Source organism: Oreochromis niloticus, unplaced genomic scaffold (genome assembly GCF_001858045.2).
Source record: "Oreochromis niloticus isolate F11D_XX unplaced genomic scaffold, O_niloticus_UMD_NMBU tig00007364_pilon, whole genome shotgun sequence".
NCBI lineage: Eukaryota > Metazoa > Chordata > Actinopteri > Cichliformes > Cichlidae > Oreochromis > Oreochromis niloticus.
The window spans coordinates 203,868-221,059 of record NW_020328517.1 but is presented as its reverse complement, the minus strand read 5'-3'; the positions used below and the strand labels follow the sequence as shown (position 1 = coordinate 221,059).

The following is a 17,192-nucleotide window of genomic DNA, read 5'->3' as shown; positions in this document are numbered from 1 at the left end:
GGGGAGCCATTGAAATGCGGGGTGAAGAATGTGAGAGGGGTCATTGATGATTTTGGCTGCCTGTCTGAGGGCCTGTTGATGAAAACCTGTGCCAGAGTTCTGACAGGCAGGCCGATGATTTTAGAGCACACTGATGCTGCAGTCTGTTCCTGTATGAAGGCTGAGGGAGTGGAACCTGCAGGTGATGGAGAAGGTCATGATGCTTTCCAGGAAGGTGTAGTAAAAAGTCATCATGATGGGTGTGCTGACTCCAAAGGAGTTGAGTTTCCTAAGGAGGTTTAGCCGTTGGTTTCATTTTACATTTACCGATTTTCACTAAGCTTAAGTTCACACAGCAGAGAAATCTGTGGCTGACTCAGTGACTGCAAGGTGCTGCACAGGTCCTGTGGCTGCAACCCAAAAGCATCCCTATCAGGCATCCTGTGCTAATATGGTATGTTTGGTTTTGGCCTTTGGTCTTGTGTTTGTTTAGATGCAACTTTGCAAACCTAAGCTGTACGGCCATATCATTGTTAGAGAGGAGGAGAGCTTTCCAACAAGCAGCACTGCATGGTCTAGGATTCATCTGCTGGGACGGCCACTGCTGCGCTGTGTTGAATCCTCCAGAGCAACAAATTATCAAAACTTCTGTTTTTAAAAAGATGCTCACACTCGCTGATCCATTTATTAGTTACTGTGAAGTCCGACCACAGCAGGACTCTGAGGACTGGACCCTCACACATCTGTACTTTGTGCTTCTACCCAACTTTACATTGATGTGCTAACTTTAGCTACCAAACACAGTGATGTAGAGATGTGACTCTACAGTGAGGTTAGGATATACAAACAGCTGGTGAGACTCCTGTTTACAGACAGAACCACAGAGAAAAACATAACCTGGTGGAGTTCCTGTGTCACTCTGTTAGCTCCTCAACACAGAGGAACATGAACGTTACGACGCACCTCGTACTGCTCTGATTTAACTGTGAGCTGAGGCACCAGAGCCAAAAGCTCAGCCATGGCTTGAACCACTCCTGGCTGTGAGTGACAGCTGAGCTCAGGCCAAACAGTTCTCCATGCTGAGATAATATCCACCACCTGAGAAAGAAAGATTTATTTTAAGACCAGAACTTTGGAAAAGATTCAAACGTTATGACCCAGAAACATGATTCCTGAATTTAAAGAGACAAATGGAGACAGACGAGGTACCTCTGCTCGACACAGCTCCTGTAGTCCCTGCAGGATGAGAGCAGCCGGGGTTGCCAGGTCTGGTCTGTTGCACTGTTTTAAAGTGAGTGAAATGGCAGCCACCATGTCCCCTGCATGCTGGTAAGGCCTGGTTAACACACACATCAGCGTGAACAAAGTGGAAAATATGTTTCTTCTAATTTTGTTACCATTTTTATTAAAGAAAAAAAAGCATTAAAGTGCCAGGACACGTTTAAGTAAGTAAATGCAAACACAGCTTCTTATCATTGCAAACTCTTATAGCTGCAAATGTTTTACAATAAAAGTAAACGTAAGCATTTGTGAAAACAACGAAACAGCTCAATGATTGGCTAAATTGGTACTGTAGCATCCATCCAGAGGGTTTCCCAGGTTTTCACTAATGCTGGCTAAAAAAAGCTGCATGCACATGTTAGCAGGTGTAACAGGCCTTTTATTTTGATAGTCTGGCAGAGACAGGAAGTTAGCTGCCTCTCAGTCTCTCTGTTTGACCTGAACTTTGTCAGACTTTGATCATTCTGGATTCAGTCACGTGTAGTTGCTCTGGACATTTGTTCGTAAATATTTAAAACTGGACTCCTGCTGATTTTTGGAGAAACAGGGACTCAGTGGAGCGTCGAGGCTTCATCACTGCAAAGCTACAAAGTGCATTCATTTATCTTAACAAGCAAAGTTGATGTGATGTGACTGAAGCTGAAAAAACGAATATTTCTATTTTTCTGAACTTTTATCAGCTTGTTGAGCAGAAACATCTATGAAGAGTCCAGTCAGTGATTATTACTCATTAGAAGGACGGGAAGATGAATAATCCTGGAAGCTCACACTGTCTGCACTGTGCATGCAAAGTGCACTGAATGAATGAACCAGTGAATGTAGGAAGTGCCCACTGTTTCTGTAAGTATGGGAGGACCCACCTCTCTCTGCAGATGTCCCTGACACAGGCGGCCCTGGCCAGGATCTGCTCCCACTGGGCGTCCCTCCCCAGCACCGCCCTGCTGTCCTGCTGGCTCATTAGACGCTGCAGCTCTGGGTAGACCCGGTCCTTACAGACATGACCAAAGCAGCACACAATCACAGACAAACAGAAGCTTTGAACACATGAATATGACATTTATAGTAATGCGTTATTATTGCAAACCTGTTTTTTCCACAGAGCGGTCATGAGGCGCAGTCCCACTGCTCTCAGCTTGGGGGAGCCGGCCAGCATGTGCAGACTGTGCAGCACGATCGGGAAGCAAAGCTGGAATATTACAGCACATATGATCAGAGCCAAGAGAAACACACGGTTACAGCTGAAGAAGGCAGATGTTAGACGATGAAGAGTCCAGCTCACTGACAGAGTGCTTCATACTACAGAGCACTGCATCTATCCCACACAGAGGCTGCTGTGGTGGAATCCAATCCCAGCTCCTACAAACTGGTACAAGAAACACTGTCCGTGTTCACAAAGAGAAAACTGTGTGGAAGACGCGGGAATTTCTCTTTGTTCCTTTGTCAAAGTGCTAAACATGGAGAGGGGAACATTTCAGTTATTCACTGTTATTGGTGGATTGTGCTCACAGGCTGGTTTGCCAGTGACCCGGGTATTTGGGACACGCGGGTCACTGGTTTTTAAACTCTAGAAGCCTCCTGGATGAAGAAAAGCTCCTCAGACTACATGACCTGGATGACCCCACAGATAAAAGCTCATCTGTGTGTATGATGGACTAAAACACACTGTGAGTGCTCAGATGAAGTAGAAAGGTGCTGCTGATGTTCCAGCCCCGTCTCCAGACGCTCACAGTCAGTACAGGTTCTTCTTAGTCGTGCTGCCTACCTTATGAGTGCCGAGGTTTGGCAGGCTTGTGAGAACAGCGTGAGCCAGGACGGGATTCTTTTCTTTGGTCAGTTTGAACAAAAGAAGCAGCACGAGGGGCGGGACCTGCAGAGGGAAACGCCCACATCAGCAAACACACCAACCAAACATTAAATGCACTTTGTCAGACCTTACAGAGGCTGCATCATCGACCTGTACGTGCACACAAACTGACAGCTTCACAGCATGTTCAGCATAAACAGATAAAGCAGGGCTGAGTCTGCCCTTGTGATACTAAATGTGTTGTGCCCATCTTGTACTCTGCAGTCAGTTAAAGCTTCATAGATCACACATGAAGTCCCAACACTTTAGTACAGTGGTTCCCAAACTTTTTTTGCCAGGCCCCCCATTTTTACAAGAAAAATGTTCGCGCCCCCCACCACCTAACCCCCCCGCACAAACACATCCTCCAAACACACACTCCCATATTTTGTTTACAAACTCCATTGCGGTTTATTTCACACCTCAAACATTTAGTAAACAATTAAGCAAATACAAGTAAACGGCAATAAATTACAGGTAGTAATAAAATATACTACTAACTCTTTTACACTGCGTCCACACCTACACGGGTATTTTTGAAAACTCAGCTTTTCGTCAACACGTAAACGGCGTTGCGATTCACCGAAAACGGAGATTATTTAAAACTCCTTTTTTGCGTTTACGTGTGGACGAGGAATACAGAGTTCGTCACGCAACGTCAAAGGTATGTGCCTCTTTTCACGTCACGCTGTGCGCCACGTTATTGTTTACATGAGATGAATTGCAGAATGGCAGATAGAGACAAAATACTGTTAATCTGACTATCTTCAGGTTTTACACGCTTACATTTACACACGCAGTTACTGTCCCTGCATTTAGAAAGGCAGAGGCGTCACGGTGTAATCATTTTACGTGTAGTTGTTTTTTTTTTCCTGTGTAATAATATTCAACATTGCTATCAATACATTTTTCAAAAAATGCCTCTCTGTGCAAAATGGGTTTAAACACATAAACAGCTGTGGGATACTGTTTGTCCGTGATTTGGAGAGCCCAGCGCTGCTCCCGACGCAGGGAAACTAATTTTGTAGGGGAGACCTACCTTGGCACTTGTGCAGGTGAAGCCAAAGGGAAGATATGCTTCACCATATTTTCCTGTCTTTGGCTTGGGAGGAAGTTGGTTTGGAAACATATTTGGCGATGCTTCATCTCCTGCTTTGCGTTTGTGTGGGAGCCCCGTCAAGAACCTGTCCACAGTGTCCAAGCGCTCTTTTTTTTTTTTTTTTAATTTTCATACCGCGCCCCCCCTGCAATGGCTCTGCGCCCCCCCTAGGGGCGGGCCCCACACTTTGGGAACCTCTGCTTTAGTATGAGATAGTGATGGGATTTCCGGCTCTTTTTAGAGAGCCGGCTCTTTCGGCTCGGCTCACTAAAAAGAGCCAGCTCTTTCGGATCCGAACCGGCTCTTTAGGGTGTTTTGTTGCTTTAATCAATTTGTTATTACAATAATATAAAATTATGCACAAAAGGAATTACTCATTTAAAAAACAGTGGTTTTATTTATATATGTTTATATATAAATATATACAGTGGCCCCTAGAGACACGTACAAACTCCAAAAAGCACGTACAAACTCTAAAACGCCTTTCTAGCGTTAACTGAACTTCCAAAACAGAGCTACCTAGATCACTTAAATTACACAATTGAAAGCATATGTATATTGTTTGTGTATTTATACACAAGCACTCATATATATTCAAATAATAAAAAAAAAAGTTCATTTACCTCTTACTACCACACACCGGTCGTTGGTACTTGCTGGCTTGTGTAGCCTCTAGGTAACAAAAGCTCAACACTGCGCCGAGCATTCTGGAGCACTTCTGTTGTCTTTTGTACATGTTTTGGAGTTTTTACGTGCTTCTGAGGCTACGTCCACACGTACACGGGTATTTTTGAAACAGATATTTTCTGTTTTCCTTTTAAAAAATAATCCCATCCACATGTAAATGCAGAAATAAAGGAAAACGCTGCTAGGAGCAGGACAAAGCAACAGGTGCCGATATATTCCTAAACGTGTAGAAATGTTGGCCAACCAGAAGTCTAGAAGCCTCGGTGGGAAATAGTAAACAAAGATGGGGCATAGAAGCAGAACCGAGTCGTATGTGTGGAGGGACAGTAACTGTGTGTGTATAAGTAAGCATTTAAACACTGCAGAGAGTACAATTAACAGTAACAGTATTGTAGAAATTCATTTCACCGAAACAAAATGTGGCGCACAGTGTGACGTCAAAAAAGGCGCACATCTTTGACGCTGCGTTTTCTCCGTTTTAGTTTTAGAAAATATCCATCCTGACAGGCATTTTTTAAAGAAATCTCCGTTTCCAAAAATACCGGGGTACGTGTGGATGTAGCCTGAGTTTTTATGTGTTTTGGAGTTTTTACGTGATTCTGAGTTTTTACGTGCTTTGGAGTATGTACGTGCTTCAGGGTTTGTACGTGTTTTGAAGTTTGTACGTGCTGCTTTGTCTCTGGGGGCCACCGTAAATATACTTTTATTTAGTCACTCCACATAAAATGTAATAAATAAATCATATAATACAAAAACCAACTAGTCACTGTTCAACATTTAACTATTTAAATTTTCAGCTTTTCCTTTTAAACAAATTTAAAATGAAACAACACAAAACACTGCAAACCACAACACAATTAAATATAAATTAAAATATGAAAAAGGAGATGCATATTCTCTGTCATATGGGCCTGCATGAATAAACTTTCTGAATCCTTTATCATCTGCAACTGAAAATAGTTGTGGATGATTACTATACCTTTTTAATGTGACGTTGTTGTCCCTGGCTCACTCTCTCTCCCTCCCTCTGTTCCTGTGCTACTGAGTGTAATTACCGCCCCTCCCCCCAGCGCAAAGCACAAGGCTCGCATGCAGAGTGAAGCGGAAAAAAGGGCGAGAGAGAGGGGGAGAGAAAGAAAAAAAAGAACCGACGGCTCGCGATAAGGAGCCGGCTCGCGTCGTTCACTTCAAAGATCCGGCTCTAAGAGCCATTTCGTTCGCGAACGACCCATCACTAGTATGAGACAGGTTACAAATAAGGAAACAGTGAGACAGCATCACGGTCCTTAGAAACACCACGCTGCTGTGCAGTGTCACAGCTCTTAATTACCACCACACACCTAATGGCACACCGAGCCTTAACTGTTGCAGAGCGACCGCTTCACCTGCACGGCCCAAGAGCGAGAGGGAGGGGCAAAGACAATAAAGCTGAGCGATGACACGTTTAATGCTGTCGAGCCAAAAACATCACTTTGAATCAATATCACTGCAGGAAATCATCATCTAAGGTTTCATAGTGGTTAGCTTCTGGCTTTTCCTGTAACAAAGACCTGCTGCTGCACGTAGGCAGATTTAAGATGACAAGTACGAGCGAGCAGAGATCTCCAGAGGACTCAAATATGCCAACAAGCTTCAACCAGTGCATCCAAACACCAGTGTGTGCAGCACTCTGGGAGCAATTAGAGCAGAAGGTGAATCCTCTGGGGCCCGGTGCACGCTTGAGTAATGAGGGGTAAACTTCACACTTCATCTGGAGCTAGTGACTCCAACACAAGTCCAGAGGGAAGTCTGTCCCCTTAAAGCACTCCCTAAGCACTCCCTTTATACGGCAGCAGATTAGCAGCAATCACACAGCAGTGACAGCTTTTATCTTCCTGCTGATCTGAACCATTTCAAAGTCATGTGTTGGTGCCAAAATACCAGGTTATCAACATGTGTTTACTGCTCTTAGAAAGACAAACACAAGCTAGCTCCCTTACATACAACATATCTACATGTCAGAGGGAACATGCATTACTTTATATTCAGCCCACAGATTTAAGAGAACCAGTTGTGTGGGTTATCTACCTGGCAGGGGTCGGCAGCGGCGACAGCCTGGCTTGCTTTCAAAGCCAGCTGGCAGATGTTTTCCTGACCCATGATGATGAGATAAGTCACAATCAGGACAAGAGAGGAGGACAGGCGCTGGCTGGACGACAAGGCGGAGCTGACCGCCAACAGCCAATCGGTCGCTGCTGCTGGATTGTTGGCCACGTTGCGCAGTACCGACAAAGACACGCTGAGCTCACTATACCAGGAACACAGAGGCAGTGATGGGGCAGGCTGAGGGAGACAGATTCATGAGAAACAAATGATAAAGAACAAAGAGCAAAGCTACAGATGCACCATGAATGTTAATGACGTGGAATTTAAGGATCAAGCAAAGCATCCCAGAGGAACAACACTCCAGAGACTGGATGCTGACCCTGAAGAAGAGGCCATGCTACAGAATGGTAAAGCCCTGTTGCTATGACACTGAGAGGGAAACAGTATTTTTGGATGGATGTCGTCTGTGCTCTAATGCTCTATCCACTCACCACCTAACACCTACCTGCACTATTGTAACAGTGTTTGAATTATGTGGCTACACCTTAAAGAAAGACTCCAAAAACTGAATGTGAGAAGCAGGCCTGGGGCTACCTACTGGGTTACCTGCTGGGTTACCTGCTGGGTTACCTGCTGGGCTACCTGCTGGGCTACCTGCTGGGTTACCTGCTGGGCTACCTGCTGGGCTACCTGCTGGGTTACCTGCTGGGCTACCTGCTGGGTTACCTGTTGGGTTACCTGCTGGGCTACCTGCTGGGTTACCTGTTGGGTTACCTGCTGGGCTACCTGTTGGGTTACCTGCTGGGTTACCTGCTGGGCTACCTGTTGGGTTACCTGTTGGGTTACCTGCTGGGTTACCTGCTATGCTACCTGCTGGGCTACCTGCTGGGTTACCTGTTGGGTTACCTGCTGGGTTACCTGCTGGGTTACCTGTTGGGTTACCTGCTGGGCTACCTGCTGGGTTACCTGCTGGGCTACCTGTTGGGTTACCTGCTATGCTACCTGCTGGGCTACCTGCTGGGTTACCTGCTGGGCTACCTGTTGGGTTACCTGCTATGCTACCTGCTGGGTTACCTGCTGTGTTACCTGCTGGGGTTGATCTGCGGGCCTGCTGATGCTGTGCAGCAGGCTGTGAGCCAGCCTGTGGTTGGTGCTGTGTGTGTTCTGGTCAGACAGCGGCTCAGTGAGACCCAAGCAGGACAGGAGCTGCAACACGGGGAGAATCAGGACTGGACTCAACCAGGGCGACGCCTCCGCTTGTTCAGGGACCAAACTCAGTGCTGTGTTGAGAGAAAGAATATCTCATGTAGGACACAAAGCTCTGTGAGGTTCCAACCATGACCTGCACACACAACCTAGTTTTGTTCCCACTAATTCTTTCACTGCTTCAGAGTCTCTTAAAGGAAGCTAAAGCCAGCAGAGCTTTGTCCAAAATAATCACTTTACCAAGTCTGAGAAGGCTGGTCAGCTGATCTGAAGGGGCTTCCAACAAGAGCAAGGCCACGCCCATCACCAGCTCATCCAACAGCAACTCCTACAGAAAACAAACAGCGATGCCAACAGGTCAATGCATGCCACAGAGGCCCGAGGGCTTACACATTACAGCACTGACAAAGTTCACAATGGGGGACATTTGACCCACATGTGTAAACCTCTCTATAGGCCAGAAGGCATCTTGTTCCATTCACTGACATCACCAGCAGACTGACAGCTAATAAATAAGTCAGCATGTTTGGTTTTGTAAGCATGGACAGGATCGATGGTCAGGCTTCCTCTCAGAGAGGCTCCAACTGCAGGATGTGAATGATGTTAATAAGGTGAAATGTGTAAACAGAATGGGTCCTAGCATGGAGACAGTGTGTGAAGAAGACTGTATTTACATGAACCAATCACCACTGCAGAGCAGTTCATTTAATCCCTACGTAAGAAGATCTGTGTAACCGTCACTACAGCTGTTTCTGTGATGAAGAGTTTCAGTCAGCTTTCAATAATCAGCTGTTTGGATGAGATGGAGCACAGAGACAACAAGTGCTCAGCATCACTGGGAACAAACCACTTCAGGTGACCCATCATGGAGCTCATCCAGAGGATGCAGAGCAGCGATCAAAGCAAAGGGTGAAGAATCTAAAACATGTTACTTCCTCCCACACGTGTTCATAGTTCTGATGGCTTCAGTGAGAATTAGTCTAAACTAATTTTTCACACTAATTCTGGTCACACAGCGTCTCCAACACTGCTTTCTTTAATGTGACTGGAGCCTGAGGGTGCACAGCCTGACTTCATCACATAAGTTAGTGTAAACAAACCTGATGACAGCCATGAAAATGAGCAGAGGCAGAGACTGTAGTGCAGGGCTGTCACACACACAGGCCTCATGTACTTCTATCAGAGATCATTCACATGTCAGTTATTAACGGCTCGTCAGTACGTAGGAGCTGAATCTTCAACCCTGCAGAGAAGCCATGTAGGAGGGGTGGGACTGTATTTTAATGGGCACACCATGCAGCCAATCACACGCAGAGAGTCTGGGATCATACCATTATGTGACAGAAAGAAGGCCAGGTACACAGAGAGACAGGCAGCGTGAGCGGGCTAAAGTGAGACCCGCTTTGATTTTCAGCCATCATGGAGGACAAAAGGTTTCACACCTGTTCAGGCCTTAAACTCAGGTGTGCTCTCCCTGGTAGCAACAAGGCTTTTATGAAAACACTGAAGCAAAAAATGCTAAATTTCTACAAAGTGTCTTTGAGTGTCAGATATTCCCATGTGTGCATGTCCGTGTCAGCCCGCTGCTGTCAGTGAAGAAGCTGATAACCAGCTGCTGTGAGTCCAGGCTCAGGTTTGGAGCAGAGATATTTGCACACGTAAAACAAAAAGCATCACTTTTGTTTTCTTCCATATTTAGACTCGCTCACGTTAACTAGCAGAGCAGCGCGGCTTCTTTATTTTTGCTGGTGTCTGATTGTCTACAAACAGTGATCACCTGACAGGCTGGAACAAGCTGCTGTATTAAGCCGATTATTGGTCTCAGTCTCCGTTTAACTCGAGGCATCGCCGACACGCACACAGCAGCTGCAGAGCCAGCGCCGCTTTCTCTGGTTTCCACTGGTCTCCAGAGGTCCCAGTTAGATCTTGGAGCAGAGCACCCACAAATGCACACAGCTCCAGGACTGCCTCCACGCTGTCCACCTGCAGGGACAGAGAGGAGAGGCTGACATAGCTCCATCCTGCTCTCTGTATTAGTTACTTCCTGTCAATCTGAGCGAATGCAAATGTGTAAGAGAGACACATTTAAATGAACGATGGTGGACTGTAACATACAGAGTGGAAACATGTTGACCATGTACAGTTACCTAACATAACTTCAGTGTGTTACCTGCATGTGTGGAACCAGCTGACAAAGACAGAGCAGCAGCCTGTCAGACACTGGGGTCAGCGTTTCCTGCTCCTTGTTCTGGGGGGCGGACCTGGATCCTCCCTGAATGGGCAGCATCACCCTAAGAAGACTCTGTCGAAGGAGCGCGTGCTCGGGTTGCCTGTGAGGTTGGCAGTATAGGTACCGAAGGAAGGGGGCCAGCATGGTGATATAAGCCGCTTTATCTCTGTAACGTACGCAAACACTGGAGTCATAAGAATCTCTGAAAATATATCATCTCATAATGTCCAAAACTAGTGTACAACATAACAGGCTACGATAGGAACCAGTAAGACTTACCTGTCAACAGCTTTCTGGATAAAGTCATCGATCTCGAACAGCAGAGCCGGCCAGCAGTCCGCTCTGTTCTCCAGGGCTGTGACGTACGGGTGAGGGCTGCTCCTGCAATGGACGGGTCAGTGTCCCAGCTCTGAGTCAAATCATGCTCCCAACAAACCACTGAGTCAGTCTGTTACAACCAAGACAAACTAAGAAGGCCTCAATCCACACAAGAGCTGTTGCCCTCCTTCTCTCACCCCAACCAATCACAGCAGATGGCCCCGCCCCTCCCTGAGCCTGCCGGAGGTTTCTTCCTGTTAAAAGGGAGTTTTTCCTTCCCACTGTCGCCAAAGTGCTGCTCAATAGGGGGTCATATGATTGTTGGGTTTTCTCTGTATTATTATAGGATATACTGTACAATATAAAGCACCTTGAGGCGACTGTTGTTGTGATTTGTTGCTGTATGAATAAAACTGAGTTACAGCTTCTCCAAAGAACAAGTGCAAGTTGTTAACACTAAAAACTATTGACAGTGTTATTTTAAAGCATCCACCCTTTACTATTGGCCAAGTGCTACACATCGTCACTTTTGTTAAATGTAGTAATATAAATAGTCCTCCAACATCCACACTGTTTCCACACAAACTGGATTTATACACCCACTCCCACAGTGACAATCTAAAGGCAAAATGTCACGTAGCTGCCACCTATGAGGATGAAAACATGCTTAACAATATTGTGTACTCACACGTACCTCTAACCAGAGTCGAGTTTGAGAGACAAAACGTTAGCAGTTCCATACACACTAATGCATCCACTAATACCATTATAGATCCAGCCTTTGAATGAAGTGCTGTGTGCCTGTGACAGCCTGCACTGTGGGCCAGACGTCTAGTCCTCTGTGTTTCCAGTCATCACATGACGTAACCTGTTTGACCATATGTGTCACCCTTCAGCACGCCATTTCCAGACCCTGAGGTTCAATACAGCGCCAACTCGTCAGCCTATCAGAGCACTCCCCACGTTTCAGCACAAAGGAAGCAAACAATCAGTTTCTTCTATTTATTGTGACTCAAAGTCTGTTGGTGTTTCAGAGCACTGGCAGACAATTTGGACAGAGGAGATCTTTCTGTTGCACCGCTGATTTTTATATGGATGTTCACGAGTGTCTTCAACCTTTGAGGTGAAGTCTGCAATCATCCACAGGACAGATTTTATACACTAAAAAGAGGAGAGCTCACTATATTGTGACCAAAACATCACTTTTAATGTTAAAACCCTGTTCATTCTTACAGTGGCCCCATCACTGCAGCCACCGTCTGTCACTCTGTCCTCACTCATGAACAACACCCACAGATACTTAAACGCCTCCAACTTGGGCGCCAGCTGGTCCTTGACCTGCAGTGGGTGCTCCACTGTTTTCAGCTTTGAACCACAGCCTCAGACTTGGAGGTGCTGATTCTCATTCCCAATGTTTCACAGCCAGCTGCAGAATTACTCTAAACAGCATCGATAACAACACCCACCAGGAATAGATCCGACAGTGATGGCAAAACGGACCAAGCTCAAAAAGTCTTGCTCCATCACCAAGCTCCTCGTACAGCTGAGTTCTTGCTTCAGCTTCTGCAAGAGTTACACTCATCCTGTCGATATCTGCCAGAAGATAGCCAAGCCTAACAGGACGCTTCCAACCTGCTGCTCCTGCACCTCCAATGTCTATCTTCTGCTTCAGGGTTTGCCACCACCACGTTAAAGTCCCCCAGCAGGACTATGGAGTTGCTAGATGGGGTACCCACCTCACCCAGCAACTCTAAAAATTACTCTAAACAACTGTTTGTCACATATGCACAAATTACTCTCGGCACCTGTTCCCCAACATGACGGCACAGGGAAGCAACCGTCCTGTCCACCAGGGAAAACTTCTAAATGCTGGCATCAAATCAGGGAGATACAAACGTACCCATCCCTGCCTGCCACCTCTCACTCTTTACATGTAGTCAGTATTTTTCAGCACGCACTAGTTTGGGATTCTCATGCTCCAAGAGCCAGTTTATAGCTGGGACTGAAGCACCAGGGCTAGGGATGGGTATCGAAACCCGGTTCTTGTTGAGAACCGGTTCCCACTGTTTCAATGCCTTGGAATTGTTTGCCATTTTTCAAACGATTCCCTTATTGATTCCAGTCGCCCCGAATGACGTCACCACGTTGCGGAGCGTCATTTACCTGGCAGGAAACATGGCGGCTCAAACGCTCAAAAGTTTGGTTATACTTTACGAGAATGGATGACAACAGGGCAACTTGCAATACTTGCAAAGTAGGTATTTCATTTAATAATGATAATAATAATAATAATGATGGATTGCATTTATATAGCGTTTTTCAGGACCCCTCAAAGCGCTTTACAATTCCACTATTCATTCACGCTAACATTCACACACTGGTGGAGGCAAGCTACAGTTGTAGCCACAGCTGCCCTGGGGCAGTCTGACAGAGGCGAGGCTGCCATATCGCACCATCGGCCCCTCTGGCCATCTGGTGTTGGCCAGAGGGGCCGTAACTTTAAGGGAGGAAACACTACGAATATGCAAAAGCATTTGCTCACAAAACACACGATGACCTTAAATGAATGTCGTGTTTTTAATTCCGCTCCGGACTCGTGAATCTCAACCCAGCAGCAGCGGTAACGTTTGCACGTCCTCTCCCGTTAATGCGGCAGGTAAATAATCAGCTAACAGTGCATATTATGTTAGCGCGATCTGCCTTATTACAAAACCTGCCATTACTGTGCATTTAGGTGACCATGATGAGAGAGACAGAGTCTGGCTGGCTCAGATGTTGGCAGTTCTCGCTGCAGTCTACCGTTAGCGTCTCCTTTCAGGCCAGAATGTCACCGAGCAGTGACTAAGTTTGTGGTAAAAGGCTTGCAGCCATTTGCCCCGATTTTCAGTAAGTGAATGTGTTTAATTGTAGGCAGGGACATTACTGGATATTCTTGTGTAATTGCTACAGAATAATTTATGTTATACTTTGTTATTGCTACAGAAGAATATTTATGTTATTATTTTACATTTACAGTTTTTTCCCTGGGGACCCTGTGACACCCCATTGACGAGCCGTAGGCTGTGGATCTCTTAAGATCTCACTGTTGGGTTTGTAAGGCCATGTTACTCCTAAATTTCTATCTTGTTCAAAGAGAAGATATAAAACAAAGTTCTAAGCTAATCGACCTTAGTGTTCTCCTTTTTTAAAAAGAATCAAATCGTTAAACAGAATCAAAAATGGAATCGGAATCGTGAAAATCTTATCAATACCCATCCCTAACCAGGGCCTTTGACTGCCACCCCACAGAGCACCGGACCCCTACAGCACCTCAGGTGGGTGATGAACCAATGCTGCTTCTTTGGACTAGCAGTAAGCTACACGCTATATGTAGCTTGATAGATTATACAAGACAATATGTATGAACATCTCTAGATATTAGACATGAGATACTTACCTGATAGAATACGGACAGGTGAAGTGTCCATCGCTCTGGTCAGCCTGCATCTCCAACAATCGCCGAATGACTTTTATCAACCCTTGAGTGTGTCTGTTGGATATCAGAGTCAGAATAACTGAAAAAACTAACAGTCTGAGCGTTTTCATTGCTTCAAATGTTTTCAAATAGTTACATTATGCTGCACAACTAGGTTAGCGTCCAGATTAGAGAGCATCCAGGTCTGAACTGTGGAACAGTAACCTTTAACATCTTCATGTTTCCAGTTTGAACTTTCAAAGCTATTTTCTTTACTTCACATGAGCCCTGATGGAGAGCAATGACATCGTGGATTTATCCTCAGCACAGACTAAGCTATGACCTCCATGTGTCTAACTCAGTTTGTAGACTGTCAGTCGGGTCCCTGCACTGGAAGCATTGACTCCATGTTACACACTGGTAGCTGGAAAAGAAGGCGACTGGACTTGATTAAGTTTTAAAGATGTTTCACTTCTTATACAAGGTGGAGAGACCCACATATTTAAACCCTACAGGGCGTTGCCCTCTTTGGAGATGGTCATCGAGCTATTTGTCATGTGCATCATCACATGAGTATAAACAAAAGCGTAGGTCATTGTCAACACCAAGGGTTAAGGGTTAAACCACTATGAGACCTTACCGCGACCCATCATGTGACCTTTGAGGTCACCTGAGGCGGGGTGTGAGTGGGCCTTTAAAGGGATTTAAAGACTGAATTTGTAGGTGACGATGGGCAGTAACAGTGGACATACACGGCCTTCTTCATACCTCTTCTCAGTTCACAGTGTTAGCATTCTCATGCTAAAGAGAGCCTTCTTTGTCCTGCTGATACACAACCTCGTCCTGCTGAGGTCTATCTTTAATGCCTTTGTGCAGCGGCTGTAACGCTGCATGGATGCCAGGTTACAGAGCCTCTATCAGACTCATTGACAAACAGCTGCCGTGGCTGAGCTGAGCTTTCTGAGGCAGGATGGTGGCGTCCAATAACTGCGTGTTGCATACCTTGCAGAAGGCAGGAGGTTGAGGACACCATTGAGGATGTACTCCAGGTCTGCATGGCCCTGGTCCACCAATAACACCAAGGTGTCACAGCATGCTGAACACACCACAGCACAGTCACTGCAGCACTGCTGCCACAAAGCTTCCAGCGCTGGGCCCTGAACGACAACAGTGATGCAGTCAGTGTTTCAGAAGTTTAACAAAACTATCTACGCATTTCCACACATGCACTGAAGCCCTGAATGAAAACGGACAAAGACAGAGGTGCAGGTGAGAATGCAATCTGTCCCACTCAGTTCAGCCTCTCGGGCTCAGCACTGATTCAATCCCAACTCACAAGGTTTGGTTCAATTTGGACTCAGACAGTCAGAAATATTATAACTATGATCGTTTATCAGTGCAGATCCATATTTTATATCTGTGTATAAAAACAAAGCTGACACTGTGAGATCAGAGGTGTCAGCCTCACAGCAGATGTGTCAAAGTAACTGAGGATCAAACAGGACGACATGAAGCAGATGTTCCTGGCCTGCTCTTTTATACTTCATATAACTAAAGAAATGATCATATGTGACTCTTACAGGAACTCACCTGAGCACAGGACCAGCTGATTTGCCCATCTGACCCTTTTTCCTTTAAGACAGCTGCAACAAGACTTCTCACCGTCTGCAACACAAGAAAATCACACTTCTGTACCATTATTCACAATAACAAAGAGAGGAAGAGAAACCAACACTACAGTGTGAATGAATGAATGAATGAATGAATGAATGAATGAATGAGCCTACAGGGACCTGAGTCTGTGTGTGTTCAGTAAAACCTGCCTCCCCTCTACATAAACATATTATACACACAAGTGCAATTCCTGTTAATGGTAGAGATTTTCTGCCTGTGTGAGCTGCTAGTTTACCTCTATCATTAACAAATCACTGGTACCTGTGGAATCTCTGCAGACAAGGGAAGGATCATTTGTATCATTTGGATGGGAGGAGTCACAGAGCAGAGTCCGCCTCTTACCTGGGCTTGTACGACAGGGCTGGGGAACTCGAGCCGCGTCTTTAAACTCTCCATCATGTCACTGGATCATACCTGTGAACATCCAGAATCTCCATTAGAACAAGAGAAGGAGGTTTGATCAAAGTAAAGACGGCTCTCCTGTTAAACTACAGATGATCACATATCAGGGCAAATCAGACTTTAGCTCAGGGACGTGACATCGAACCCCTGACTGATCCAACACTTTATTCTTCCTCTCAAACAAACATGCCCAAATGTATTTTTCTATCTTTATATATAAAGCCCTCCTACTGCAGTGTTACTGGGATACGGCTCAGAGACACCTGATCAAGTTCTAACAATAAGCTTTAGAGAAAAAACACAAAAACTAAATCGGGAGTCTCATGAATCCAAGCTGGGAGCTGGTCCACAGGAGATGGGCCACTGAGAGACAGCTGAAGGCACTGCCTCCTATTCTACCTAGTAACAACAAATAAGGCTGCAGTCTGAGGAGGGAGTTTTCCATCAGTATAACTTTGTACTACAAGCTTTTTAAGAGACGACAGAGGCTGATTATTCGAGACCTCGTCTGTCAGAAGGAGGATTTTAAATCTTAGATTTAACAGGGAGTCAGTGAAGAGGAGCTAATATGTGACAAATATGCTCTCTTTCTACTTCCTGTTGGTACTCGTGCTGCAGCGTTTCAGGTTAACTAGAGGCTTTGAGGCTTTTCATGGCACTTGTCTGATAACACTGACTCACAATCATGCAGCTAGAATCACTCTCAGCTTAGTGGCCGTTCACAGACCTACATGGTTGTTTGTGCACACTGAATGATATATTCTGCTCAAAGATGGCTCCTCACAGCTTCACTGGAGGCCACAATGATGCTGTTTCTAAGATTTTTAGGGCCGAGCACAACAGCCTCTGTCTGAATTTAGAAGCAGGAAATTAGAGGTCACCATTAGAGGTCACCAGGTCTTTTAGGTCTCTGTGATCAACCAAATCACAACAA

At 45.6% G+C, this 17,192-nt stretch overlaps 2 protein-coding genes across 3 annotated transcripts; both read right to left on the bottom strand.

Moving 5' to 3' along the window:
* Positions 1-893: 893 nt before the first annotated feature.
* On the bottom strand, positions 894-9,302 carry LOC102076927 (focadhesin). The gene is made up of 9 exons (XM_025904839.1): positions 9,281-9,302; positions 8,421-8,508; positions 8,061-8,254; positions 6,957-7,211; positions 3,023-3,127; positions 2,345-2,446; positions 2,121-2,248; positions 1,189-1,315; positions 894-1,077 (listed from the first exon to the last, which is right to left on the bottom strand). The coding sequence occupies exons 2-9, from the start codon at positions 8,482-8,484 to the stop codon at positions 910-912; spliced, it is 1,143 nt and encodes a 380-aa protein (XP_025760624.1). The 5' UTR covers positions 8,485-8,508; positions 9,281-9,302; the 3' UTR covers positions 894-909.
* Positions 9,303-9,986: 684 nt separating this feature from the next.
* Positions 9,987-16,270, bottom strand: LOC102077483 (focadhesin). 2 transcript variants are annotated; one of them, XM_013267554.3, is made up of 7 exons: positions 16,199-16,270; positions 15,773-15,847; positions 15,185-15,339; positions 14,165-14,257; positions 10,690-10,791; positions 10,351-10,576; positions 9,987-10,163 (listed from the first exon to the last, which is right to left on the bottom strand). In XM_013267554.3, the coding sequence occupies exons 1-7, from the start codon at positions 16,253-16,255 to the stop codon at positions 10,002-10,004; spliced, it is 870 nt and encodes a 289-aa protein (XP_013123008.2). In that variant the 5' UTR covers positions 16,256-16,270; the 3' UTR covers positions 9,987-10,001. The 2 variants fall into 2 exon arrangements, with proteins under 2 accessions (XP_013123008.2, XP_025760627.1); XM_025904842.1 differs by having other exon boundaries at positions 10,124-10,232.
* Positions 16,271-17,192: the final 922 nt, after the last annotated feature.

Bases quoted from the DNA above. Each gene is read 5' to 3' on its own strand.
- LOC102076927 (XM_025904839.1), bottom strand. From the start codon at position 8,484: ATGGGCGTGGCCTTGCTCTTGTTGGAAGCCCCTTCAGATCAGCTGACC. The intron at 8,255-8,420 runs GTAAAGTGATTA...CTCTCAACACAG, and splicing joins GACCAGCCTTCTCAGACTTG to CACTGAGTTTGGTCCCTGAA. The intron at 1,316-2,120 runs GTGGGTCCTCCC...TGTGTTAACCAG, and splicing joins AGGGACATCTGCAGAGAGAG to GCCTTACCAGCATGCAGGGG.
- LOC102077483 (XM_013267554.3), bottom strand. From the start codon at position 16,255: ATGATGGAGAGTTTAAAGACGCGGCTCGAGTTCCCCAGCCCTGTCGTA. The intron at 15,340-15,772 runs GTGAGTTCCTGT...GTTGTCGTTCAG, and splicing joins TCAGCTGGTCCTGTGCTCAG to GGCCCAGCGCTGGAAGCTTT. The intron at 10,164-10,350 runs GTAACACACTGA...CTGTCCCTGCAG, and splicing joins AGCTGGTTCCACACATGCAG to GTGGACAGCGTGGAGGCAGT.